The sequence below is a fragment of the Lathamus discolor genome, chromosome 8, assembly GCF_037157495.1.
Source record: "Lathamus discolor isolate bLatDis1 chromosome 8, bLatDis1.hap1, whole genome shotgun sequence".
NCBI lineage: Eukaryota > Metazoa > Chordata > Aves > Psittaciformes > Psittacidae > Lathamus > Lathamus discolor.
In genome coordinates this window covers 13,560,564-13,586,505 of record NC_088891.1, presented here as the reverse complement: position 1 = coordinate 13,586,505, position 25,942 = coordinate 13,560,564, and the positions used below count along the sequence as shown (strand labels likewise).

At 51.8% G+C, this 25,942-nt stretch overlaps 1 protein-coding gene across 4 annotated transcripts; it reads left to right on the top strand.

Annotated features, from left to right (window-relative positions):
* The first annotated feature begins 1,130 nt into the window (after positions 1–1,130).
* ONECUT1 (one cut homeobox 1) lies at positions 1,131–24,732 on the top strand. 4 transcript variants are annotated; one of them, XM_065688493.1, is made up of 2 exons: positions 1,131–2,563; positions 16,800–24,732. In XM_065688493.1, the coding sequence occupies exons 1-2, from the start codon at positions 1,483–1,485 to the stop codon at positions 17,090–17,092; spliced, it is 1,374 nt and encodes a 457-aa protein (XP_065544565.1). In that variant the 5' UTR covers positions 1,131–1,482; the 3' UTR covers positions 17,093–24,732. The 4 variants fall into 4 exon arrangements, with proteins under 4 accessions (XP_065544565.1, XP_065544566.1, XP_065544567.1 ...); XM_065688494.1 differs by lacking the exon at positions 16,800–24,732 and adding an exon at positions 7,821–8,937; XM_065688495.1 differs by lacking the exon at positions 16,800–24,732 and adding an exon at positions 3,929–5,714.
* Positions 24,733–25,942: the final 1,210 nt, after the last annotated feature.

Genomic DNA, 25,942 nt, shown 5'->3' with positions numbered 1-25,942 from the left:
ACCTGCTCGCCATCCCGGGGCCTCTCCGGGGCGAGGGTCCCAGGCGGCTCCGCGGGTGCCCAGGAGCTCCCTCGGGCCCCGAAGGCGGAGCGGGGGGAGCGGCGGCGGCAGGGGCGGCCTTTGTGCACGGCCGGCCCGGTGCCTCCCGGCTGCGGCCCCGCGGATCTCCTGCGGCGTGCCCCGTCCCTCCCGCCGCTCGGCGCCGCGGACGCGCGGCACTCTGCCCGGCGTGGTTCGTTATTGTTAATGGGCGAACAATAGGCACATCTGCCCTTTCTTCCAGCATAAAGGCACCTTAGCTAACGAGGGGGGCTGGCGGGTGCGCTCGCTTTTTCTTTCTTTCTCCTCCTCCTCCTTTTCTTTCTTTTGGGGGAAAAAAATGAAAGAAAACCAGCGGCATGTCCGGCTGCCGGGCGCCTCGGGGCATATGCTCCCCTTGGGCCGCCGGGCACGGCCCCCGGGCCATCGAGGTCTCCGGCGGGGGCTGAAGGGGGAGGTCCCCGCATCGCATCGACTGGCTGGGCCCAGCGGGATCTCGGAGGAGGACATACGGGACAAGAGCTCTGGGGGGGGGGTAAGCGGGAGCCGAAGCGAGGGGAGAACCCAGCTGGAGCCGGGACGCAGCGCTGCGGGGCTCCCAGCACCCGTTCCCAGGACGGGTAACGGGAAGTCTCCCGGAAGGGCAGCGCAGAGGAGCGGTCCCGGGGCTGGCGTGCGTGCGGGAGCCAGCGGGACGCTGGAGGGGACACAGGCGGGGCGCGGGGCAGCGCAGCCCGCGGGCTCCCCGGGCAGGGTGTCTCACCCCCGGAAGCTCACTGTGAGGCGGGGAGGCTCCGCGCCCACGGAAAACGCGGAGTCACCGAAGGGGCGGAGCGGGGCCGGCAGCCCCGATACCCGGGAGCCGCCGGCCAGGGGGAGGCGGAGTGCGGGAGGGCTCGGCCCTTTGTGCCCGGGCCTGAGGCGGAGGGGCAGCGCCGGGGCCCGGGGCGGCGGCGCAGCACGGCACCGGCTCTGCACGCCGCCGCGCGGGGCTCGCCTCCTTAATAGGGGCGGTGACGTCACGAGGGGGGCGGGCCCGGGGCGGGCGGGGCGGGGCGGGGGCTCCGTGCGCATGCGCCGTTGTGGCGGCCGCGGCGCTGCAGCAGCCGAGCCGCTGCCCGGGCGGCGGAGCGCAGAGAGAGCCATGGCTCGGGAGGGCGAGCGGCGCGCCAGGCTCCCGCCGCGGCGGCGGGGCCCGGCCTGACCGAGCGGGGCCAGAGCACCGGCCCGGCGGCGTCACCCGGCGGCGGGGAAAGCAACGAGTAAGGACAGAGCCAGGGAAAGGGGGGAAAGGAAGATCCCGCAGCCCCGCGGCAGCAGCAGCACCGCCGCCAGCCCGCAGCGCCCGCCCGCCGCCGCCGGCCCGCGGCCGCCGCGAAGAGCCCCGGGACGCCCCGCTGCCCACCAGATAGATGTGCGGTCCGGCCGCCCGCCTGGCCGACGATGAACGCGCAGCTGGCGATGGAGAACATCGGCGACCTGCACGGGGTGAGCCATGAGCCGGTGCCCGCGGCTGCCGACCTGATGAGCGGCAGCCCCCACCACCGGAGCGCCGTGGCCCACCGCGGCAGCCACCTGCCCGCACACCCGCGCTCCATGGGCATGGCGTCCATCCTCGACGGCGGCGACTACCACCACCACCACCGGCCGCCCGACCACGCGCTGACGGGCCCCCTGCACCCCACCATGACCATGGCCTGCGAGACCCCCCCCGGCATGAGCATGAGCAGCACCTACACCACGCTCACCCCGCTGCAGCCTCTACCTCCCATCTCGACGGTCTCGGACAAGTTCCCTCACCACCACCACCACCATCACCATCACCACCACCCCCACCAGCGGATACCGGGCAACGTGAGCGGCAGCTTCACGCTCATGCGGGACGAGAGGGGTCTGGCATCTATGAACAATCTCTACACCCCTTACCATAAGGATGTTACCGGCATGGGGCAGAGCCTCTCTCCGTTGTCTGGATCGGGCCTGGGGAGCATCCACAACTCCCAGCAAGGGCTGCCCCACTACGCTCACCCCAGTGCCACCATGCCCGCCGAGAAAATGCTCACCCCAAACGGATTTGAAGCCCACCACCCTGCCATGTTGGCCAGGCATGGCGACCAACACCTCACCCCCACCTCCGCTGGCATGGTGCCTATCAACGGGATCCCACACCACCCCCATGCCCATTTGAATGCCCAGAGCCACGGGCAGATCCTGGGCTCTGCCAGGGAGCAAAACCCTTCTGTAACTGGTTCGCAGGTCAACAGTGGAAGTAATTCAGGGCAAATGGAAGAAATCAATACCAAAGAAGTAGCTCAGAGGATCACCACCGAGCTCAAGCGGTACAGCATCCCCCAGGCTATCTTCGCCCAGAGGGTGCTGTGCCGCTCTCAAGGGACCCTCTCAGACCTGCTGAGGAACCCAAAGCCCTGGAGCAAGCTCAAATCCGGCCGGGAGACCTTCCGCAGGATGTGGAAGTGGCTCCAGGAGCCGGAGTTTCAGCGAATGTCTGCTCTGCGGCTGGCAGGTGAGCCCGCTGCGGGGCGGGGGGTGCGCGGTGGCGACGGGGCTGGGGCCCCGGGCCTGGCCAGGCCGCCCCGGTTTCTGCCTGCCCCCGCGGAGAGGCCCCGGCCCCGCTCCTGCGCTCCGTTTCGCTCCGCGCGCCGGCACAGTCCGGCTCCCCCGCTCCGCGCTCCCGGCTGCCAGACAAAGCCGAGCCGGGGCCCGCGCTGCGCACTGCGGCGTCCCGGCTCGCCCCGTTAGCCCGGGCGGGGCGCACCCGCCAACCTCGCCGCCGCCAGCGGGACGGCGCCCAGCATGTCCGGTAACGGGGCGCGGCGACAGGCGCACGGCCCGCCGGCAGCGCTGCCCGCAGCGGGCAGGGCGAGGCGGAAATGCTCTGCTCGGCCGTTCTCTGGGCGATCGTGCCCTGCGCTGCCCGGTACGGCCCGCTGACGGGGGCGGGGGAAGCCCCGGTAACGCGCTGCCGAGAGGTGTCGATGCGTCCGCTTTGTGCCGGTGGCGGCGGCCCCGGGCTCCGGTGCAGCGCCCGGCGCGGTTCTGGCCGGCTCCAGCCCCGCGTCCCCCTTGAGCTGCGTTCGGTGTGCTGGGACGGGGTTCTCCCGCGAGCGATCCGTGCCCGGCGGGTGACTGCGGGCTGAGAGAGGCTCATGGCTTGAATCAGTTCATTTACTTAATCTGTCTTAATTGGTTGTGATTATCATTAGGCCGTGGAGGTTGAATTGCGCGTGGATGCGCCTGCTGAGACTCGCAGTCCGTGTCGTGTCTCCGAGCTGCTCCGGAGACACCCCCCCCACCCTCCCAGCGTTCGCGGCCTCGGTGCGCTCCCGACCCGCGGCTCCGTGTTGCCCTCCCGGAGCCGTCCTCCCGTCCCACTCGGTGCCTGCTCGCCGCCCCCTGCCCGCCTGCGCTCCCAGCGAGGAGCCCGAGTTTAATATGCCTTGAGTGAGGGTTTGTTAATTAAGTGATAGGTCTCCATTAATTTGTCCCTGGAGAACGCGAGGCAGTCGATCCGAGTTGGAGCCGGGGTCACTGATCCGTTTCACAGACAAAAATAAGGGAAGGGTTGAATCTTTCTCCTCGCAGAAGCACAAAGGCTGCTGCGCTTCCGACTGCTGTGACGGTGGGACTGGGAGTCTGCGGGGACCCGGCTGGGCCACATCGCGCTCCTTGCCCGCTTTCAGCTCCCTTCTCTTGTCTAAAGCCTGCAGTGGTATGGGGAAGGGCCCGGGACAGCGTCTCCCTCCCTCTGTGCCGGCCCTGCAGTGCACGCCAGTGGGAGGACGTTCCCTTTGGCTTCCACTCCTGCCGAGTCAGTTTCAAAGCTCTAAGCTCTCAGAAAATGCCATTTCCACCTTCCCTTCCTCGACAGCCATCCCACCAGGAGAAAACCCTCGTTTTGCTGGCGCTACCTGCGGGAGGACGATGGAGTCTGTGTTTGCAGTATCCCCGTAACGATCGCTAAGGCGAGTTTTCTTCGATTTGGAACATATTTTACTACAGCTCGGTCGACCTGAATCTCTGCTCATTTGCATAGATCGATACTGGAAGCAACCCCTCTCTCTGGAGTCTGCCGGCCTCCCCTCCCTGGCGCTGCTGGCAGAGGCTCCACGGCCAGGCCAGAGGGAGGCCTGGGCAGGAGGGAGGGGACAGTTCCCCACGCTCTGACCCGCTGCCGTGTCCGGAGGGGACCCATTGTTCTCTTCTGCCCCTGGGCCGCCCCTTCCTCCCGCCACCTGGGTGCTGTGCTCGCACAAACGGGTCCCGGTAATCCCGTTAGACAGACAAAGCCTCATCATTCTGCCTTCCCTTCCGCTGCCACCTCGCAGGAGCGGCCTGCCCGGGCCCCGCGTCCCCATTCCGCACCGGCCTCGTCAGGCGCTGCCCCACCCGCGCGCCGGCAGCCCCACAGCACGTGGTCATTTGCATAACGCGGCGTCCCAACCAATCGGGGCGGCCGCGGAGCGCCCGGCCCCACCCCGCGGAGGATGCGCGCCTCTCCGCGCTGCCGGCGCCGCGCTGCACATGCAGCAAGTATCGATCCCGGGTTGTACACGTTCTAAATGTGTGATGATCTTACTAAGTGGTAAAAATCTGCCCCAGCTGATATTGATGTATGAACATCAATTCAAAATACTATAAATTACTCCAGCCGACGCAAATTAAATTTCATGTCCAAATTATAACTCGCTCCCGGGCGCTCAGAGAATTATCAGGTAGATAAATAGCCAGAGCCGAGCCGTCGCTGCCTTCATTTCTTCCCTTCCTGATTTCCTGCAGGGAGCAGCCGGGAGGTGGTGAGGGGGATGGAGCCTTCTTATTTCAGGCCTCACGGTCTTGCACGGCACTTTATCTTGAGTATTTGCCCCTTCCAGCCATCCCTGGGGGATCCCTACCTCCCAGATTACAGAGGCTCCGACAAATAGTGGAAAAATTGGTAGTTACATGGAAGCAGGATTGAGGTCTTGACACTTCCTGGGCTGTCTCTTGAAATGTAAGCAGAACTGCTAATTGCAAAGCTGACCTCTTCCAGCCTCCATCTTATTCATCCCATCTTCCTTCCCCTCTCTCTTCTCTTGTCCTTTGTCCCACTCTCTCGCCCCCTCGATGGCTGAATTTTTATCTATTCGGCCATTTCTCCGTTAGATGGTCTTCCCTCCCTTCCCTCGCTGTCATGGACATTTGGCAGGGCAGTGAAGTGATACCGAAAGCGAAAATACAGTTCAAAGAGAATGCACGGCCCTTCTGCAGCCTAGTGGGATTTGAGGGGAATTTATTCCAGGTTATTTTCGAATAGGGAGGGAAATAGGAAGGGATAAAGAAGGCAGAACCCGACCCTTCTTGTTCAGGAAAACCCAATCTGCCCTGGGCCGCGGGCCCGCGGGAGGACCGCGGCAAATAAACGTTTTGGGAGCAGGCGAGGGCGTCCAAGGCAGCACAGAGGCCCCTCTGGATCTGCTGCAGGAGGGGCCACCTTGCCGATGCGCACCCTCCGCAGAGACTTCCCTCTCCAGTGTCCCAGGCACATCCGGGCGAGGGGCGCGGGGCCCATTCTGGCCCGCCGGAGCTGCTCGGTCTTTGCCTGCGCCCAGGCTGATATTTTCCGTAGTCGCAGCTCTTCTTCCCTCCTCGTTCCCTTTCCCCCTCCCAGTCTGAATCTCGGCGAAGCTGAAGCCTTGGGAAGCCGGCGAGAAATTCTCGCCAAATTAACTGTAAAGAAATCGATACCGTAATCAGAGCGTTTTCCACATTAAATATGAAATCTAATGAGCGCCGCTTGCCCCCCTCGCCACGCCGGCCGCCCGGCCTGCGCCGGGGAAGGTCGATGCCTCCCCGGCCCCGATTGCCTCATTAGGCCCTGATTAATATTTACCCGGCGGGGACTTTGCATAAATGCATTTGCATCAGGGAGGCGGAGGGCATCGACCGGGGGCTTGGCCGATGACAGCCTGAGAGCGGCGTGGGCCTGGGGCACAGACCCTGTCACTCTCTGCCCTGGCTGCCCGGACGCCGCGGGGACGGGCGCGGGCCTGGCTCCGCGCACCGTGGGTGGTGACAGCGGCCGATGCGCAGCTGCCGGCGCGGTGCTGGGCCCGGGACGCGGAACCTCGGCCCCGCGGGATCGGAGGATGGGAGCGCAGCCCGCCCCCGGGGCTGTCGTGCCCCGCCGCACCGGGCGGGCGCTGGGGCCGCGGTGTTTGCCGGCCGTGTCCTTGCGGAGGATTGATTTACAACCGCTCGCGCATAGCTGCGTTTGCCCTTCGTTAATGTTTGCCCGGCGGGAGGAGGAGAGGGGCCTGGCGGCGGCTGCCGCCCGCATTCCTCCGCGCCGGGCCGGGCCGGGCCGGGCCTGCCCCGCGGAGCCCCCGCCCGGTCGCTCGGCCCGGCCCGGCCCGTACTTGTTTGTTTTCTTGTCCGTTTGCTCCAAGTACCCGCCGCGTGGGGGGGCGGCGCCGGGGCCGTGCCCTGCTCCCACCCTGGCTCCCGTCTGTTCGAAGCAGCCTCACAGCGGGGCCGCTCCCCGCCGAGGGCACCGCTGCGGCCGCCCCGGGCGTCTGCCCGCCCTCACCGGCCAGGGCCACGCAGCCGCCAGCGGCCCTCGCACGTCGGCCCGCGCTTCCCGGGGGCTCTGCGCCATCTGCTGACCGTTGGCGGGCGGGAGCCCACCCCGCCGGGCCGGGCCCCCCACCCGCACGGGGCCGGGGGGCAACGGCTCTGGCGAGGGCTGCAGAGCGGGTGCGCCCTGCGGGGTGCCCTGTGCCGGAGCCCGGACTGCCTCCGCCCGCTGGTACCGCCCCGCGGCGAGCGTGGCTCGGGTTCAGCACCGTGGACAGCGGCTCCCGGGCAGTCCCGCCCCGGAGCAGGGGTTGGGCCGGGCCGGCGCGGCACCGGTTAAGAGGGACGGAGCCGGCGATGAGGGCTGCGCGCCCGCGGGGTGGGGAAGCCCCGTGTGTCATCAGCCCCCTGGCTCCGGGAGCGGAGCGGCTCCAGACCAGGCACTGAGCCCCGAGAGGAGCTGGTTTGTGGACGGGCAGGGGGGCGTGAGCAAAGGGAAAGGGAGCTCCCGCGACACCTGCAACTGGCTGCCGGAGTCGGGGTGGCTCAGCAGGAGGAGGTGAGGGACAGGGGAGAAGGAGAGCAGCGTGGCGGCCGCCGCAGATGCCACGGGTGGGAGCCCGGGCACTGCCGGCAATGCCCCCCGTCCCCTACACCGCCGGGAAGGAACGTGCTGGTTGGAGCGAGGCAAGATTCCCTGGAAATGCACAGGCCGGGCTCACATCGGTGCCCGTGTTTGCGTGTTCCGGCACTAAACTAAGGCTCGTGCTTTGCCTCGGGCATCCCGCTCCTGTCCTCAGTGTAGCAAAAGGATCCCCATAACGTCCGCACAAGGGACAAGTTCGTTTCGAGGGACACCTAAGGTGACTCTTAAGCACAGGAGTTATTGCTGAAGTGCTGGTGGCTTTAACCTGAAGACTGCAGGCATCGAGGAGGGATTTCCTGAGGACCGAGCAGAGACCTAGCATGGCATCACGTCGGGTTCTTCCATGATGCAATCGATAAATGTTGATTCGCGTTTCAAACATAAATCTATCTGGATTAACCATACACTGACAGAGAAGCGACCGATGCTTACCGACTTTCTTCGGAAATGCAGCTTGCTTGAGCCATTTTGCTTAAGAGGAAGTCAGGTTTATGATGCTGAAAGCGTAATTTATAGGAACAATTTATTAGCTCAACATTAGTTTTGATTTTTCCCGTTTTAGGGCAACAGGAAGTCTCAGCGGTAACGTTTTATGTGGATGGCAATTCAGACGTGGGTGTTGCCGTTCCGCGGGCGCACAACCAGCCCCGCAAGCTGCTGCGAGCTGGGGTGTGCAAGGACCTTCTGGGGCATCAGGAACGCTGCTACTCCGGGCAGCCGAAAGCGTCCTGTCGGCTGGCGCGGGGGGGCTTTTCCTTAGTTAATTCGGTGCAGCAGCTGCTGCCGTGAGCGCGCCCCAAGGCCCGCGTGTCTCTCAGGTGCAGCAGCGCCGCACGCGTTTGCTGCAGCCCGGGGTTGCGGGTAAGAAGATTTCCCCCCCCCGCTCCGCTACGGGCGACCCTCGCAGCTCCCTCCCCCGGCAGAGACCGGCTGCCGCGGTGCTGCCGTAACGCCCCCAAAGCGGGGATTTCCCTCGTGTCACAGCGGCCGCGTTTCTCGTCCGTTTGAGACTTATCTCGTTTATGAATACATTGTCGGAACTGGCTGAAGGCTTAAAGACTGGAGCAGGGGAAGAGGGAAGGGGCAGGTAGGCCCTTAGGGAAGGGGCGCGAGAAGCTGGCCGGGTTTTAAGTAAATTTGACGATCCCTAATATTCCAGCGAAGGTTTGGCAGCGCACCGCGTCGCTTCCACAGCTCAGAAACCCCGTTTTCGGCGGCTGGGGCAGCAGGGAGGGGCGGAATAACCCGGTCTAACGTCGAGCCCGCTACAGAAGCGCCTCGCTCCCCCCTCCCCGGGAGGATCCGCTCCTGCTGCGCTAATGGAAACAAGCGGCAGCGAGCAGGGGCCGGGCCGACGCGGCTCCGCAGCGGGATGCGTCCCGCACACGGCGCGGGCGGGGTCGGGCGGTGCGGAGCGGTGTGAAGCGGCAAGGAGCGCGCTGGGGAAAGGAGCGGACGGGTGCGGAGCGTGCGGCGCTGCCCGGCCGGGCGCGGTGAACGGCGGAGAAAAGCTGGCGGCGTTTCCGGGGGGAGAGGCCGGTGCTCCTGGCTGGGCGATGCTGCGCGGAGCAGCGCGGTGCGGAGCGGAGCGGTGCGGGCTCCCCCGCTGGGCAGCGAGGAGCAGCGCGGGTGCGGTGCGGGACCCCCGCTGGGCAGCGGCCGCGGCAGCGCGGGGAGCGGGCGCCACCCAGGGGCCGGGGGCTGCTTGCGCCGTGCGGTGGGGTCGAGGGGGGGGCGGCCGGGAAGGGGCTAACGCGATTAAAATATTGATGTAGTCGCAAAAATCGTTCATTAAGGCAATTTAATCTTTGCTATTAAATGTCCTTTCAATTCATTTGGGGTAATTAAGATGCAGTTTAAGTGATTAAATTCTAATTACTTATGCTGGACAAAGAAATATTTGTCACAGTAATATGGTTAACTAAAGACCCAGCTAAAGAAATTTAACGTTTACTTTAAATGATATCGCAGGAAAATCGGGTGCTTTCTTCTGATTGATCCACTTAACAACATATTCTGTAATGGTGATGTCAGCTCACTCCAGTGGTTACAGATCCATCAACACTGTAAGTTTGTGTAAACCCCAGAATCCCAAAGTGTTGAGTCAGCACTCCTTAGTCAGATTGACTTTATTATTCCAGGGCCAGCAAATTAAGGTCACTCGTTTTAATACAGTGCACGGAGTGAGATGTTTACAATCCAATCTCAGCTGGGATCTATCTGTTGGCAGGTTGATGTCACTCTGTGAGCATATAGGAATGTATTTTTTATCTCTTTTCATGTTATGAAACAACAAAAGAGGAGTATTGCCTGGGCTCAAAGGCAGAGCAATGAGATAGAGGTCAAATGACCTCTGAGTAGAGGTATGCACCAGCACTCTAAATAAATGTAAATACAAATCATTAGAGTGACAAGTGCAAAATGCTGAATGGTGCGAGGAGTAGTAATGGCAAGAAATAGTGTGGGTTCAGACATTTCAGAGTAGTGCTCTCTTCAGCTGAAAGGAGAAGGTTTTGGGGAGCAACCAATGAACCCACATAGGCTTTTATCACTGACACATGAATTGCCTTGTTCTATAGTGGGTTGGAGCTTTTGGGGATGCTCTCTGCAGCACCATTGCTGCCCACTGCCGGCTACAGCAGGAGCACATAGCCAAAGCTGTCCTGATGTGCAGAGTCTCTGTCTCAGGCAGCATCTCTCCGGAGGGATCCCATCCCCAAGGTGCCTGCAAAGGCCCCAGGGCAGTGACAAGGGGGCCACCAAATGGTGAGGTACCAGAGTGAATGGCACTCAGCAGCTGTGGTTATTCATCCAGGCCAAACAGATTTGCTTACTTTTTAGTTGGTGTGGTGAAGTCTGCCCTCAGGTAGCATGTGTCTTATAGGCGCCTTATCTTGTTCTCATATTGCCCCAAACGTGGAGTTTTTGATAATTAGGAAAGATCTGTCATTGTCTGTCTCTCTGCACGCTCCAGAGGTGTTATTTGCATGATAAGGATGGAGCTTATCATGCTTTATTATATATTATCATCACCATGAATTTACCGTAAACTTTTGGTGACTTGCTCCCAATGAGCTGTTGTAGGCAGTGTGATTAGGACTATCTCTGATGGCTGAAGTCCTTAAGTGGCTTCAACCTCCAATGGAAATCCTGCTGCTTTTTCTACCCAAAGGTAGAGCCTCCTTCAGAAGGAGGATATTCTCTACCTTCTACCAGTGAAGAGTTTTCACTCTCTGGAAGTGTTATTGGGCATCATGTGATGTTTCAGAACTAGAAGCAGATGCTTTAGGAAGATTCCCAGGGTCTCAGTGGGCACAGCTCAAACTGTAACTGGGGCAGGTCCTGGCCTTTGTAGACCTGACACCACAGAGATTAGAAAATACATACAAGGAGAGGATTCTAAAAGGGCTTTTTTATGTCTCTAAGACATATCCTGTACACATGAGGTTGGGATAAATGAAAGACTTTGCAAGAGGAGGGGGAAAACATGATAATCACAAGACTTCTGAGAACTCTTTCCAGGCAGTCTGAAATACATCTCCTTGTCTCTCCTATGACCCCTGCAGAAATGCAGGGCTTCTGGTGCACTTCTTCGAGCTGGGCTGCATCATTTCTTGGGGTTTTCCCACTAATGGGAGGGGTGACTGCTCCGAACCCACAGTAATGAAGCTTGTAAACTCCCATTGCTTTGGGGGAATCTTGCACTGAAGTCCGAGAAAGCACAAAAGAATTCTTTTATTTCTCCTACCTGTCTGAAGCAAATATAATGCTCATGAATAGTAAGGGTGAGGCAGTCCCCAGAACTAAACCAGTCCAGTGAGGGTACTGGTGAAGGTCTCAGAGCTCAGTGCTGACTTTACCTTCTGGTGTGAAGCAACCAGAAAGTGCCTCCTGAGGCAAGGCAGAGCCAGCCCACAGTCATGAGAGCTCCCCAGTCATCTTTACTCCCCAGAAAGCTACAAATGAGTTCCTACAGACTCCTTCTGTCCATAGTGTCCAGCTCAATCTTCCAGCCACAGCACTAATTGGTGTCAAATGATGTGTCAGATGTAATGGAATTAGTGTGTGTGGTGTGAACCTGCTCACAGGGAGCTGAACCAAGACCACTGCCTCTTTCTTACAGGGCACTCAATGGCCATCAAGCAATAATGGCTTGTGGTCAGCAATGACCTGGGCCAGAGCTGGAAATGTGACCTATCACTTCAGGGTGAAAGGCCCTGTATCCCATCACTGGTGGATATGGTCTCCTCTCCATGCCAGCCAGGCTCTGAATTCAGCATAACTGGGGACATTACTCTGTGTGTGTGTCTCCCCATTGCTGGTCTGCACCTGCTCTGGATACAAACAGGGAGGAAAAAGGGCTCCCTGTAAGCAGAGACACATTGTGTGCCTTGGCTCCCACCTCCATGGGGTGAGAAAGCTCATGCCAAGGCAGTGATGGGACCATTAAGAGGAGCTGTAATGCTGTGCTGTTGTGGTGCATTGGGGTGGGCGTGCTCCCTTCTTCCTGCCCTGTGTGTCTCCTCCCTTTCCAACCACTTTGTACAGTTAAAAAAACAATTGTGGCCATTGCATGTGCCTGTCCTGGAGCAATGGGAACTGCTGCTGGCAGCTGGTGAGCAGTGTGACCTGTTGGTGTGCATGGAATGGCATGGCTTTCTCAGCGTCAGGTCTGAACCCCCCTAAATCCACCTTCTTCCTCAGCATCTGCTGCCTTTCCACACTGTGTCTGAGAGCACACACTCAGTGATGGTGATGTGGTTGGCCGCCAGCAGGGCAATGCCTCTGGCAGTGAGAGTGGTCCTCTGCCTCCACAGCTAGCCACAGGGCTTGGGCTGGAGTTTGCCCAAGTCGGGTTTTCCATTGTCATTGCCCCTACACCAGTGCCAATTTTAACAAAAGCAGCCAGCAGAACTTGTGGTGATATTTTATTCTCCATCCCTGGCAGTGTTCAAGGCCGTGTTGGAGCAGCCTGGTCTAGTGGAGGGTGTCCCTGCCTGTGGCATAGGGGCTGGAAGGAGATGAGCTTCAAGGTCCCCTCCAACCCAAACCATTCTGTAATTCTATGATTCTACGGTTTACTATGTGCCCAAAACAAACCAGAGGGTTTATTGAGAGTATTAGTGGTTTCGTTCTGTGCCTTTGGTTCTTAGAAAGGAAAATCTGTGTTTGGCAGATACAGATAGGCACAGTGTATGCACCAGGTGCTTCTGAAAATTGATTTATGGTAATCAGGGTTTTTTCCTTAGATTTAAAAGAGAAATCCACTCTCTAGGGATGAAAGACTAGATCAAGCGTCAGGGTTAACACCTGAGCTTACTGTAATCTTGACTTTCAGACTGACAGAACAGTGTAGTTCACATCACAGGTGGGCAAAACATCCTCTTTGCTATCTCAACCTGATGATGCAATTAGTGCGTTTTCAGAGGGGACACGATCCTGCCACACGTGCAGCAGAGCAGGACTGATCCCGCTGTGCTGCACAGAGCCAGACCAGCTGAGTGCTGCAGGAGAGCAGTGATAGATGGTGGAGCTGCAGCAGTGAGACCCGGTTCGGTACCACGCATAGGCAACCAGGCCTCAGTGAGATGTACAGACCTCACAAGGTTGGCAAGTTAACTCAACCAAATCCCTTGGGCTACTTGGAAGGAACAAAGGGAGACAAAAATAGATTGATGGACTGCATCAGGAGAATTGCAAGTGTCAAAAATATCTGTTGCTCAGGGCAGAGGAAGATGGAAGTGACTGGAAGAGGCCAGAGTTCAGCAGTGGATTTATAAGGCTCCTTCTGGCACTGATAATATTACATTGTCATATCTGCACATGTATTGCCAGAGCCACAGTGACTTTCTTTATCCTCTGCTTTGCTTTTTTCTTAACTAGACCTTGTTAAGGCTTTTTCAGAAGGCATCACAAGGAGCATCGCTAGGTGGGGCAGCCCAGAGACAAAGAGCACGGCTGTCTGCCATGGGGAGCCAGGGCAGCACGAGAGTGGGTGTGCAGGGGAGAGGCGCATGCCTCTGGGGAGCACAGCACCCCACAAAGCACCTGAATTCAGCGTCTGTGCTGTGGGACAGGGTCTGCTCACAGTGCTCATGGATATGGGCACATCAGTGCGAATTACTTTTATTATCTTCTACTAAAATCCGGATGAAGATATGTAATAAGTTTTGAAGACAGGCTCTGGTGTTTTTACGCAAGAAAAGGGTTTTGATCAGTATTTCTGGAGCCTCTGACCGCAGTGAACACCTTTGCTGGTGCTGGAGGAGGACCTGGCCCAGGCAGGCATAGCTGCTTTGTCTGAGCTGGCTTAGGCTGCTGTCACTGGGCTGGATGGCCCCTATTTGTCAGCCCTTGCCATGTGAGCTGGCTGGTCTCTGTGCCTGCTCTGGGTAGACTCTCACGTTGGAGCAGATTTTATCCCGTGGTGTACATTTGTTCTCTGGCAAGCTGGAAGCTACAATTTATTATTAAAATTGATTGGCTCCAGTGCAGGGAAAACGATCGTAAGGAAACCCTATTACGGTTTTTCATTATCACCATTATTTATTTTTAAGTGCTATTAATATTTCTGAGCCTGGACAGGGCAGAAGATGAGAGGTGGTACCCCCCCTTGCTGCTCACAACCTGAGGCCTTGCAGCACTGTCTGCAAGTGCACTTTCAACTATTAAATGTATTGGAAAATCTTTGCCCTCAATCTACCTCTGGTGAATGCTAAGAGGGGTACAGCTCAGAAGACAACAACTTTAGCTTTGAATGGAAATGATGCAGGTTTGGAAGCCATGCCCCACCGTCCCACGGTGGAGAAAGGCTCTGTGGTGTGCTGCTCAGCCCAGGCTGGCTTGGCTGGGCTGCTCTGGGCAATGCCTGCCTCAATTCCACCTCCTGGGGCTGTGCTGTGTCCAGTGAGAACTGAACTTGTGTGTGTGGGTCTTCGTGTCTTAGATAAGGCCCCAGTTGCAACCAAGTCAATCTCTCTCTCCCTCTGAACCAGTACATTATCAGCCCCTAATTCAAACTAGAAGAGAGAAGAGCTCCAACTTGGATGTGAGGATAAGAACCATCTTATTTCACAGGCAAAACTAGAGCGTATCTTCCCTTGCTCCCACTAGGTGTGGACCAAGCCTTAGGAAACCAGCAATCCTGCATGATAATTTGTTAAAAAATGAAGCCCACAGTGGTTTGCAGGAGCAAGGGATGGCCCCCAGCTTCTCCAGAGAGCACCATGGGAACCGCAGTGCTTGCTTCCCAGTGGTTTTGGCTGAAGTTGAGTCTTATTTGCAAAACGCTACAGTTGGCCCGTTTGTGTCATAGACGGGAGAGGACTTATTTTTTTCTCTCCAGTAATGAGCGCCTTTTTCTTACCTCTGTGATGTTACGAGCAGTGATTATAAGGTCTCTGATGCAACAAGAGAAGCTGTAACTCTTGGGGGTAAGGAAATAATTATTCAGGAATATAACGTTTCAGGAGGTGAGCGCAAGTTCAGGAAGACAATGTGTTCAGCAAGTTAGTTTCACAGCGGACTGTTGTCTTCTTCTTATCCTCCGTGATTTTGGAGAGCTCAGGTACTAATTTGTGATGGAAACCCCCGAGGTTTACACTGCTAATTGAACTAGCTTTGTATCTGCTGCCGTGACTGTCACTTACGATGTGACTATTCCTGCTGAAGCATCGCGCAGAGCCCACTCAGATTGTGCTATTTGTGTAGTTATGTGTATTTTGTGACAAACTCTGGACAGAGTATCTGGGTGAAAGCTGGAATTTGTGTAGTCTTTGAAACAGGAAAGTGCAAAGCAGCATAAACAGAAATCATTAGGCACAGCAAACCTTGCCTGAGCTTGGTTTTTCTCCTTTCCTGCACGAGCCCGTCAGCAGGGCAAAGTCAGAGCTGAAGGCTGAGGCTGTTACAGAGCTGAGCTTCGGCATGTGCTTTCATGGGAACTTGTGATTTTCAAATGGGTAGATGTGTAAAAAAGACTGAGATGCTGTTGATATGTTCTTTGCTCCTCGTTCCTAATATATGTCAGTAAATAACAGACTATTCTCGCAAAAGTATTTTTAATCCTTGAGTTATCAATGTTAACATTCACTTGGGGATGCAGAATTATTTCAGCAGGCACTGATCCCCACAGTGAATTCAGCAGCTTGACTTCAGTGGGGGCTCACTTCCATGAGGAAAGCTGGGTCTCAGCCCAGAAGCTCCACAGAGTTTTAGAGGTCAGGATGTAACTTCAAAGCACTCTTCAAAGGGTTTCATATAAAAATAACTGTAGAAGGTATGAGTTTGGTATCCCAGTCCATTTGATTGATGTGTCATTGCTTATGAAAGAATGTGTGGCTGGAATACATATTGTTAGTGAGTTCTTCAAAAGCTTCTCCTCAGAGGGGCTGAGACGCCGGTGTCTTGGTTGCTGCCCGCTGGGCCGGCAGAAGGCGCCTTTGCATCTCCTGAATCTTGCTGTCTGATCTGTGCAGTTGCTATTTCTCTAAGTACTAAAGGTGGATAACTATTTTTGTACTTCCCTCAAGCAATTAAAGCCTCATGCCAAGGCTGGCTCTTGGTTGCAATAAAAGATGTAGGAAGGACCTTTGTAAAGTAATTTGCTGTTTTCATTCCAATAACTGTGGAATAGGTGCACAAAATTCTTCTTCATGTAATGAGCACTGGTCTCCACAGAATTCAGGGCTAGGCAGGCACAGAGACAAAACATCCTTATTACCTTCAGAAATACATCTCTAAATCAGCATTAAAGGTCATTGTTAGAGAAAAAGAGGGGAAACAAACTTCAGACTCTTTTGAAAGTGAGACAGAGCAATCTGCCCTCCCAAGGAAACCTTTATCCTAGCAAAATGCTAACAAGATGAACTGGCAGGCAGTCAAAGGCTGGTGGGGGGGAATCCAGGAGTCACTCTGTCATCCTGTTGGGTCCTACCTGGCAGGGGATCTGCAAGGCAGATTCAAATTGTGAGTGCCCTTTAGCAATGTAGAGCAAAATAGTGTTCTGAATGGGAAAGAAAGGATGATAGATGAAATAAGGTGAAATTCTGTATGGAACATTTACTATACCATTTTTCTTCATGTTGAAACATGTTTATTTTGTTCAGAATACATAATCATCTGGTATGTAAGACTGTAGTAGCATCCTGGTTTCTCCCAGTTCCTTATTTCTTAGCCAATGAAAAGCTACAAAAACGAATTGACAACAAATAATGAAGGTTGGCGAGGTTGGCGAGGTTGATTTTAGAGCTCAGTGTATTTCCACTCCACCTCATAGAGATATTACATAGTTAAAGTCCCAGCAGTAACGACTGTTACTAAAATGTAATAGCATTTGCTGAGTTTCATCAGACAACAACAAAGGTATTTTCTAACTTCTATTGCTTATCTCTTTTTGTAGTTTATAGTAAGTTAAAAAGTGTCACAAATCATGTCCAAATTTGGAAGCTGACATGAGCAGTCCTTTATCCTGTTTGTCCTGTTCTGTGTGCCAGTGCACTCCTCTGCCAGCCCTCTCTAACCGTCCTCACCTTTCTTGCAGCATGCAAGAGGAAAGAACAAGAACACGGGAAGGATAGAGGGAATACACCCAAAAAGCCTCGGTTGGTCTTCACGGATGTTCAGCGTCGAACTCTACATGCAATATTCAAGGAAAATAAGCGTCCGTCCAAAGAATTACAAATCACCATTTCCCAGCAGCTTGGGTTGGAGCTGAGCACCGTCAGCAACTTTTTCATGAATGCACGGAGGAGGAGTCTGGATAAGTGGCAAGACGAGGGCAGCTCCAATTCAGGCAACTCATCTTCTTCATCAAGCACTTGTACCAAAGCATGAAGGAATAACCACGAACTAAACCTCGGTGGAAAAGCTTTAAAAATTAATAAATAAATAAATAAAGACAGACCAGGACCTCAAGATAGCAGGTTTATACTTAGAACTATTTGAAATAAATGTTATTTATAAGTCCAAAGAAACCAAAGACTTATTTCACCTGCATTATGACTTTGTTCTAAGACACACACTTTAGTAGGACGACGACTTGCAAAGAACAGAGAGGAAGAAGAAAGTGAAATGGAGGGAACGAAATGGAATGCAAAGAGAAGAAAAGCAGACCACTGGTTTTACACCTTTGCCCATTATCATCTTCACCGTACTTGGCTGTTTAGTGGTTTGGAGCATAGTGATTTCTTGTCATTGAACGGACATCTCTTCAGATATGGCTCTTCATTTCCACAGCAATTGCCATGAAGGTGTATAGTGTACACACCGGTGGCTAGGGACTTAGTCAGGGCTGGTCTTCAGAGAGGGTTGTGCCATGGCACAACCGACAAAGCGTGGAGTCGTCTGAATTCATTTGAACGGTAGTGTGATTTTTGCTGTTTCATGGTTTGAACTTAAGTGGTGCAATGCCCGGAAGCAAGTTCAAACTAGGCAAAGAAATTTTGAATGGTACCTAAACCAGTGCATTCTCTTTGTTTGTTAAGGAATGTTCAGATTTAAAAAAGGAAAACTATTCCATCCATTAGAAAAAAAAAAATCGACTAGCTACCAAAGAACACATTTAATAATTATATTGCAGGTATTTTATTGCAATGATTTTACTATTCCAAAGCTATTTTTACACAAAATACTATGTAGAGTTATAGGTATAAACTAATCTAACTGTATAACACATAAAACTTGTAATCAAGACTGTTATTTGCAATTAGTAAAACCACTAATTCCGTGATTGGCAAGAAAGAATGTCATCTGAGGAGATCGCAGCCCCTTTTGGAGCACGTGTACTGATAATGGGATGATGCTTCCATTGAAGTCAGTGAGCCCTTCTGCCGCTGACTGCACTGGGAGCAAAAGAAGGGCCGCTATTGCCACGTGTAAGGCAGCGTGGCAGCTATCGTGCCTGCATCCCCTTATTACACTCTCCCAGGCTGACATTGCTGGAAGCCCATTGAACAGTGCTCTTTGCAAACCGTGCATTGTATATAAATGCAGCTCAGCTCTGCCATCTAGCCTGCAAACAGGAGACCTGAGGCACTTTGTATGCAAAAACGAAACGAATTACAAAATGTAAAACCACAGGGCTCAGCATCTGATCAATACTCGTTGACATTAGTGAGCTTTTTTTACCTATTGACTTTACTAGGCAAAGGAACAGCAGTAGCTTTGAAGGCTCGTGGTCTTTTCTTATTGAAAAAGGTGGTACAACATCAGTTAATGCTGGCGAGAAGAGCTCCAACAGGAGCTCCAGTAGTGGTTTCGGAAGGCCGAATCGTGGTGCCTCTGAAGTCAATAGCAAAATTCCCATGACACCGAGATGCAGCCTGGTGTTTTGTGGCTTCCTATCTCTGTGTAGCAGGCTGAGCTTTTGTCCTGTGCATTCTTTCTTGCTCATCTATTAATCAGGATAATGCATGAAATAGTTTAACGTTTGTAGCTGAAAAGCTTTAAATGCTCTGTTGCTAACAGACCCGTAGAAGAGAAATCATCCCATTCCTACTCTGATGAAATCAAAAAGAAGAGCGTGCAACATCTGCATATTAAATTCTAGTGTAAGGGGAAAATAGACTTTAAAAACCATACATGTGCCTGTTAGATTTCTAACCGGTGTTTCAAATTACAGAGGTAAATCTGCTAGGTATATTAAATTCCAGAGTATCCAAATATGCACATTTAAGCCCAAAGCAAGGATTAGAAATAGGTATTCTTACTTACACCCTTAAAAAAAATAAAAAAAAAAATAAAAAAAAAAAAAAAAGAGAGAGAGAAAGGAAAATTCAAGGTAAACTAGAACCCAGCCACCACCAACAAAATCAGATACTGGGTTTTGGGATGAAGCCCACTCAAAATAATAGCGACACCAAAGTTAAGCAATTCTGTAGCACCAGTTATTTCCCAGAGAGGACAGGGTCTAGTCAAGGTTCAGGGTATACAGTTAATTTCCAGTAAGTGCTTAGAATACAGCTGAAATATCTCTATATTAAAATAAAGTGAAATAAACCCAAGCTTTTTGGCACTGAATATTTCTCCCCATTTCCGTACGTTAAACCCACTTTCAGACTGACAAAACAATTGCCTGTGAAAACGTAATCTAATCTGTGAGGTTTTTGAGTCTCTAGCTTACCTTAAATTTTAGCAGCTTTCTTTTAAAGTGTTCCATCCACACAGAGACATAATTGACATGGAAACATTGATAAGCTGACATACAAAGTATCTTATGGATGCAGTCTCACTAGTGTAAGGTTAATAAAGGACAGTGATAACAAACTTTTTAGGTTTCTTTCCAGCAAAACACTGCTTTGTAACGTACCTATAGTTTAGAAAAGAAAGCCTTATTTATTTAAAACTTGAGAATTTAAAAATGCAGGGAAATTCAAAGTACATTGCCGCATTTTTTAGTATTTCCATTGTATTGTCTTTAGAGACTACTTGCTGAAACCAAAGAGAACTTTCATACCAGCATTAAATTTGCACCCAATATGCAATTTCAGGATCTCTGATATACACACATGCAAGTCCCTCAATAGGTCTGTGTATATATACAAGCACACACATTTTTATGGGGTGCTGTATGTATACGTGTGCACACATGTATCCACACACACAAAACCCGATGCACAAGTTATAGATTTTAAGTGGTTTGGGTTTTTTTACATGTCTGTTTAAGTATATAGAAATGTTTTGGTTTTTTATAAGCCATTAGGAACAAAACCACTCTTCCCATGAGCAATATGCGCCTCATACTCTGAACAGGCAAAGAACACACTTTAATTCTTTTCAAAACATGAAGCAAATAACTATGGAACTGCTCATTCTACCTGTAAAGCTGTTTTACCTCTGAGCAGACTGCCTGGCCGCACCGACTGAAGCATGGACAGGTTACCTGGTGCTCCCTGGCTTGGACCATTGCCATTCCTCAGCAGGGCATCCTTAACAGGGAGCTGCTTTCTGATGCTGTGCTTAACGTTACACAGGAAAGCCTATCTCTGTCTTATCAGTGTTAAGTCTTTTGGTTCACTTCATTGCTGATAAAATAGTTTCAAATTCAACAAAGGGACCTAAAAATCTGCCAGGAAAGGTTAGGAGAGGGAGCAGAACCTGAAACCATTCGGGAGCATCAGGAGATGGGGCTTCAGTCAAAGGTGACTCCATGGGCAAGAGGGCATTAGGAAGGTGCATTCGGCTCGTGCCTGCATCCAAACCTGACCACAGTAACCCACAAGGGGAGGCTGGCCGAGAGGCGAACTGTCCACATCCATCCCCATTGTAAATGGCATTATTAGCTTTCCAGGAAAAAAAAAATAACCAAAAAAAATAACCCCCCTTCAGAGCGACCCATTCCGCCGTGATACCCGCACTGCTTTCAGGGGCATCAGCCTCCTCTCCTTACTCAGGTAAAGCAATCCCAACAAGAGCCAGCCAGGAACAGGGCTTTTGCTTGCGAATTTGCTCCTGCTCCCACCGATGCCAGAAGCAAATTCCCAAGCAGCCGAAGTGGCTGGGGGTGCCCCGTCACGGGACCAGGCCCAGGACTGCCGCGGGCACTGCTCTTCTCCTGAGAGGAATTTCAGGATAAGGCCGTGGTGGTGGCGGGCTCTGCCTGGAGGGAACACTGCTGAGCTTATACCAAAGAGTCTTAGGACACCTCTCCTCACCTGAGTTGTAAACAAGACATTTTTACCCCGAGAAACGGTCCTTCTTTCTACTACTCTTCCTCCTATCCTCCTCCTCTTCCTCCTCCTTTGTACATAAGGATGATAACTATGCATTTAGCAAACAAAGAGAAAGCACTTACCCTTTTCTATCTTGCTGCGTTTGGGTGCATTCAAAGGCCCAGGGGCTAATTTTGAGACTTTGCTTAGCCTCCTGGTTTATTATTGTGGTGTGGTTAGCTTTACAATACATTTGGTAACTATTTGCTAAAGACAAAGAAGCAAAAGGTAAGGAATAGCTACTTCCACGTGTTAAAAAAAAAAAAAAAAAAAAGAAAAAAAAAAGAAAAAAAAAGTGTGTAAAGATCTACTATTTATAGTGTGAACCAAAGACGCTACCTCACTCGATTTCCATTGGTGATTTTAATCACATTGATGATACCAAAGAATACCAAAGATTTTTCATGCACGGCCTCAGTCTGGAAAGGGAACTCATCCTCCTTCTTACCCCCGACCCCCCTCCTCACCTTCACTCAGTGCGTAACCTTGTCTTCATTCTTAATGGTAATGCTAATAACCTTACGAATGCTTCTCTTGCTACAACTGCTACTACTGATGATGATAAGGATAATAATAATAATAATAAAGCTCTAGGCAAACATGTTGCAAACTTTGTAAACTCATAGGACGAGTGCCTTGCTTGAACCAAAGTGTTAAACCGCTGTTGACCTCTTTATCTCTCACCTTATACTCTTTGAATACCTCAGCCTCTTAGAAAGGCCACTAATGAAAAAAGGAATAATTCTTCACCGTGGTGCTTTTTGCCGTGCAACCATGCAATGAAACTTTCTTTGATACCAAAGGAAAATGTTTTTTTCCACTTTCTTGCTGACAAACCAAAGGTTCCCTCTTCTTTCCCCCAAAGCAGCTTGAGTCCCTCAGCCCAGACAGGCCGTGCATCGCTTTTACCAATTCCTCCAAATACCTCATAGTAATAAATCTTTAGGGTTATGTTGTATAGAGAGTCTATGTGATAAGGCAGAACTTACTAGTTTGATAATTGTTAAGGTTACTTAAAAAAAGCTTTATAATTCTTATTTATTTTGTAGGGGTTGTTTTGTTTGTATGTTCCTTTTATATCGTTTGGTTTGGGTTTCTTCTTTTTTCCTCTTTTTTTGGCAGAACTTCTCTGTTATACTCAAGGAAGATCTTATTCCTGGGAATGTTTCAAAGTGGGTAAAGATTGCTGTTTGCAATGAATGCAAGAAAGGGAAACGTGGCTTCGATTTCTTTTGTTTCAACTAGGATGCTTTGTGTTTGCTAGTCGATGTTCTTTTCACAGGGTAAAAAAAAGATATTCTCTGCTGTGATAAATGGTTCCTATTTTTTCTCTATAATGTGCTGTGACTTTAATTTAATTACATTTTGTATACGCTTATTTAATCACTGCTTTAATTTATGACTATGTAGTTTAAAAAAAAAGAAAAAAATTGTATATAGTAGATTCAAAAATGGCCAAAGCTTTATGTTACAATCTTTTCATTATTGATGCCGAGATGAACTGAAGGAGAGTGCTTCTCTTGACTGCAGGGTGTATCTTCAGCCTCGTCTTGGCATGCACTTCCACCCGTGTTACAAACACTGCCAGGTTATCCCCCCGGGCCTCCTTTCTCCCCAACTTGTACATGCCAAAATGAGTGTTTCAAGGTAGTACTTTTGTCACTTAGAAAGCAGAAAGGCATTATTAGTGTGTTTTTCCTTTAATTTATTTGTCTTTTTCTAGAGAGGTTGCTTTGTGGGTGAGACCCACACATCCAAAGAATTTAAAAGTCGTTTAATGTTTAAAAGCACTGGCATTTGTGAGAGACTTTGCTGAGTTTTTGTTTTCCTTCGCCATTCGCACGGGTAGCGCAAGTAGCGGGCGTACGCCTTGGGAGAAAAGCTGACTTGAATTTGGAAGCCTTGCTCACGGAAAGGCCTTCGCCAGCCCCCCCAGCACCCAGGGCTCTCCTCCCTGGGATGCACGGGGGATGTCCAAGGGGCATCAGGCATCGGGACTGTGCCAGCCACCCTGGCTCAGAGAGTGCTTGAGGGCTTGGGCCACTGCTGTGTCCCAGCTCTCCAGCCAGGGCCCAGGCAGGGATGGGTCTGGTCCATGGATGCTGCCGAGTCCCCTGAGAGCTGTGGCTGCATCCAGGCTCAGGGACCACGGGAGACCCCCGGTGAGCAGGGAGGGACCTGTGCAGCATCCCTCTGAGGGGACCGGCACAGCATCCCTCTGAGGGGACCAGTGCTGGTCTGCCCTGGGCGTCCACAGCTCAAGGGAGGAAAAAGCAGTTTTGAGTTGAAAAGCGAAAACAAAAGGAGTAATGACAATGATTATTCTGCAAAGCTGATGATGGCATCATGGCACAGAAATAGGATGCCACTCACCTGTATTTTATTTGCGTAAAGAATAGGTTCTGTTTCAACTAAATGTTGTGTACTGACATGGTTTGTGATGGCTGTAAATATTTCCTTTCCCCACATGGTAGCTGAGCTCCAGGTGTACCTTGGTTTCCTTTGGGGAGATAGCAGAGGGGTTGAGGGAGGGAAGGACAAGGGCAGGATTTGAGCTTTTGGTCAGAAGTTACACTTTCTAGATACATTTTTGTACTTCAATTATTGAAATGGGGCAATAAAGATGCTCTGAAACGCAGGATCATTAAATGGTCTGTTGGTAAGCATTGGCTAAATGTCTGGTTTTAATACCTAAATTAATGCCGTGCAATGAGTTACGCTTCACATAGAGGGGGGAGGCAAAGTATTAGTCTATGAATCCAGCATGAGCCGTCGAGCACTGGACAGAACCGTACTTAGGAAGACATGGTTTCTTTTCCTGTTTCAGTACTTTGATTTTTCACAGCCTGTTCTGCATTTATCTCATCCTCCCCATGGAACCGCATTAGTTTTGCAGTCTGACCCGAACAACAGTATTAAATGAAAATAAACGTTAAAGCATTGTCTTTTACTTGCTTTGGTAGTTGTCTTTGTAACCCCCTGCCCACAGTCCAGTCCCAGCTGAGCCGGAGCCTGGGTCCCCCTTGTTCCCCCCCCCGCCTCCCTGTTAGCTCCATCCGCTGCCGCGCAAAGAGGGCGCCAGAGACAATCACAGGTCCCAGATCCGTAGAGGTAGGAATTCTTCCAAGAGCAAGAGGGAGCTGTTCTTCCAGAGCAATGAAACAAAACCAAAAGAGAAAAAAAAAATAAAAAATAAAAAAAAAAAAGAAAAGAAAAGAAATAAAGAAACCAAGCGAAGATTTTGATACACGACAACGTTGCTGTCATTTTTAGTTTGCCCATTAGGAAGCAGTAGTAGTTTATGCGTTGCATCTGCATTTCAGACTAAGTGATTATTGTACCTGATTACGGTTGATTGCTGATATTTCCTCAATCTCTCTCTCTTAGTCAAGCGCTTCTTCTTCTGTATTTTTGTGTGTAGCGATGACAAGTGTAATGCGCTAGGCATTATTCTGGTTTGGTTATGAGTATCTCCTGTACTGCGTTAAGATTTCCTTCAGTTACTTTTTTTAAGCTTTGCTACTGTTCTCACTTTATGCCGTGCAATATCATCTGCTGTGTTTGCTAAGCAAAGAAAAAAAAAGAGAAAAAACAACAAAAAAAGGAAAAAAAAAGGAAAAAGATTTAAAAAAAAAGAAAAAAGCAAGTGATGATGTCATCATGCTTTTCAGTGTTACAATGTTTCAGCGTTACAATGTTTCAGCGTTTATGTAGTCACAAAAATGTAGTAAATAAAAGGTTGGATTTTCCAGCACTTTAAATTTAGACATTTCTTGCCTTCTTTTGTTTCTCCATGTACAGCTCTCCCGTGGGGGTCACGGGAGGGGGCACAAACCAGCACCCTGGCTTCATGGTGCTCTTGTCTTCTTCCCTGCTTCCATCCATGCTGAGTTCTGCAGCCCGCATCCCAGCTCCCACCACGCTCCAGGGCAGTGCGTGCCGCATGTGGAGAGGGGAGTGCGGTGGAAAAGGCTCACATCAGGTGCATTTCTCTAATTGAGGGAAAAAAAAACATTAAGAAAATAAGTGAAGCAAATAATGTCGGTTTCCTTCATACCGTCCTAGGGTATGGACGGCGCCAAACTAATTCACCGAGGTGTTTCCTTTTGTGTGATGGAGTCCACCTCAGGCCACTAGGATCAATATTTAATTGTTTAAAGGGATATTGTATTCCTTTCCTGTCACTGTTGTTAATGCCTCTGCGCTCTGTAATCCCACGGGGTCTTTTCCCGGGGATCTGATCAGAGAGATTACCCATCACTCGGGAGTGGTGGGAGGAGGGTCCCCAGCCGTGAAACATTCAGCAATGCATTGAACCGCTTTCTCTCTATCTCCTAATGAAGTGATGGAGCGTGTGCCACAAAATTTAACAGGGTTTTGTGGCAAATCAGGTTGCGCTGCTGAGAGGAGGATTAAACCTTCATCTTTGTCCCATAAATCATGGCATCAGCTACATTTATTCTGATGGATGGTCTGGACTCTACTGACAATATTTTATCTCTGGAAGTGCCTGCAGCTTCTGCCCTGACGTGCAATTTCTTTTTACTGCTAAGCTGAGGGAGGCACTGAGCGCATCTGTTCAGAGGGCTCCCCTTGGGCTTGATATCCCAAGACCACGCCAGAAACCAAAGCATCACCAGCAACCCACATCCAGGGCAAGAACAAAAGCAAAGAGGAGATGGGAAGCCAGGAATGTCCTTTGTCCACAGGAAGGCCTGTGGGATTTGCTCTCTGCAGCGTAGTTTGGGCCAAGCCTGGGAATACCTGGCACTCAGTCATGTCGGTAGCTCTGTGGGGTGGTGCTGGCCAGGGCCACAGCGCAAAGTGAGGGCTCCAGCATACCCTGCTGTGTGCAGCACCCTCACCCAGGAAAGAAAAACACTTCCAGGGACACAGTAAAGTGCTTTTTTCTGGACTAAATGATACGGAGATGCCACAGGGGTTGAAGTCCATTGGGCAGCTGTGGGGACCATTC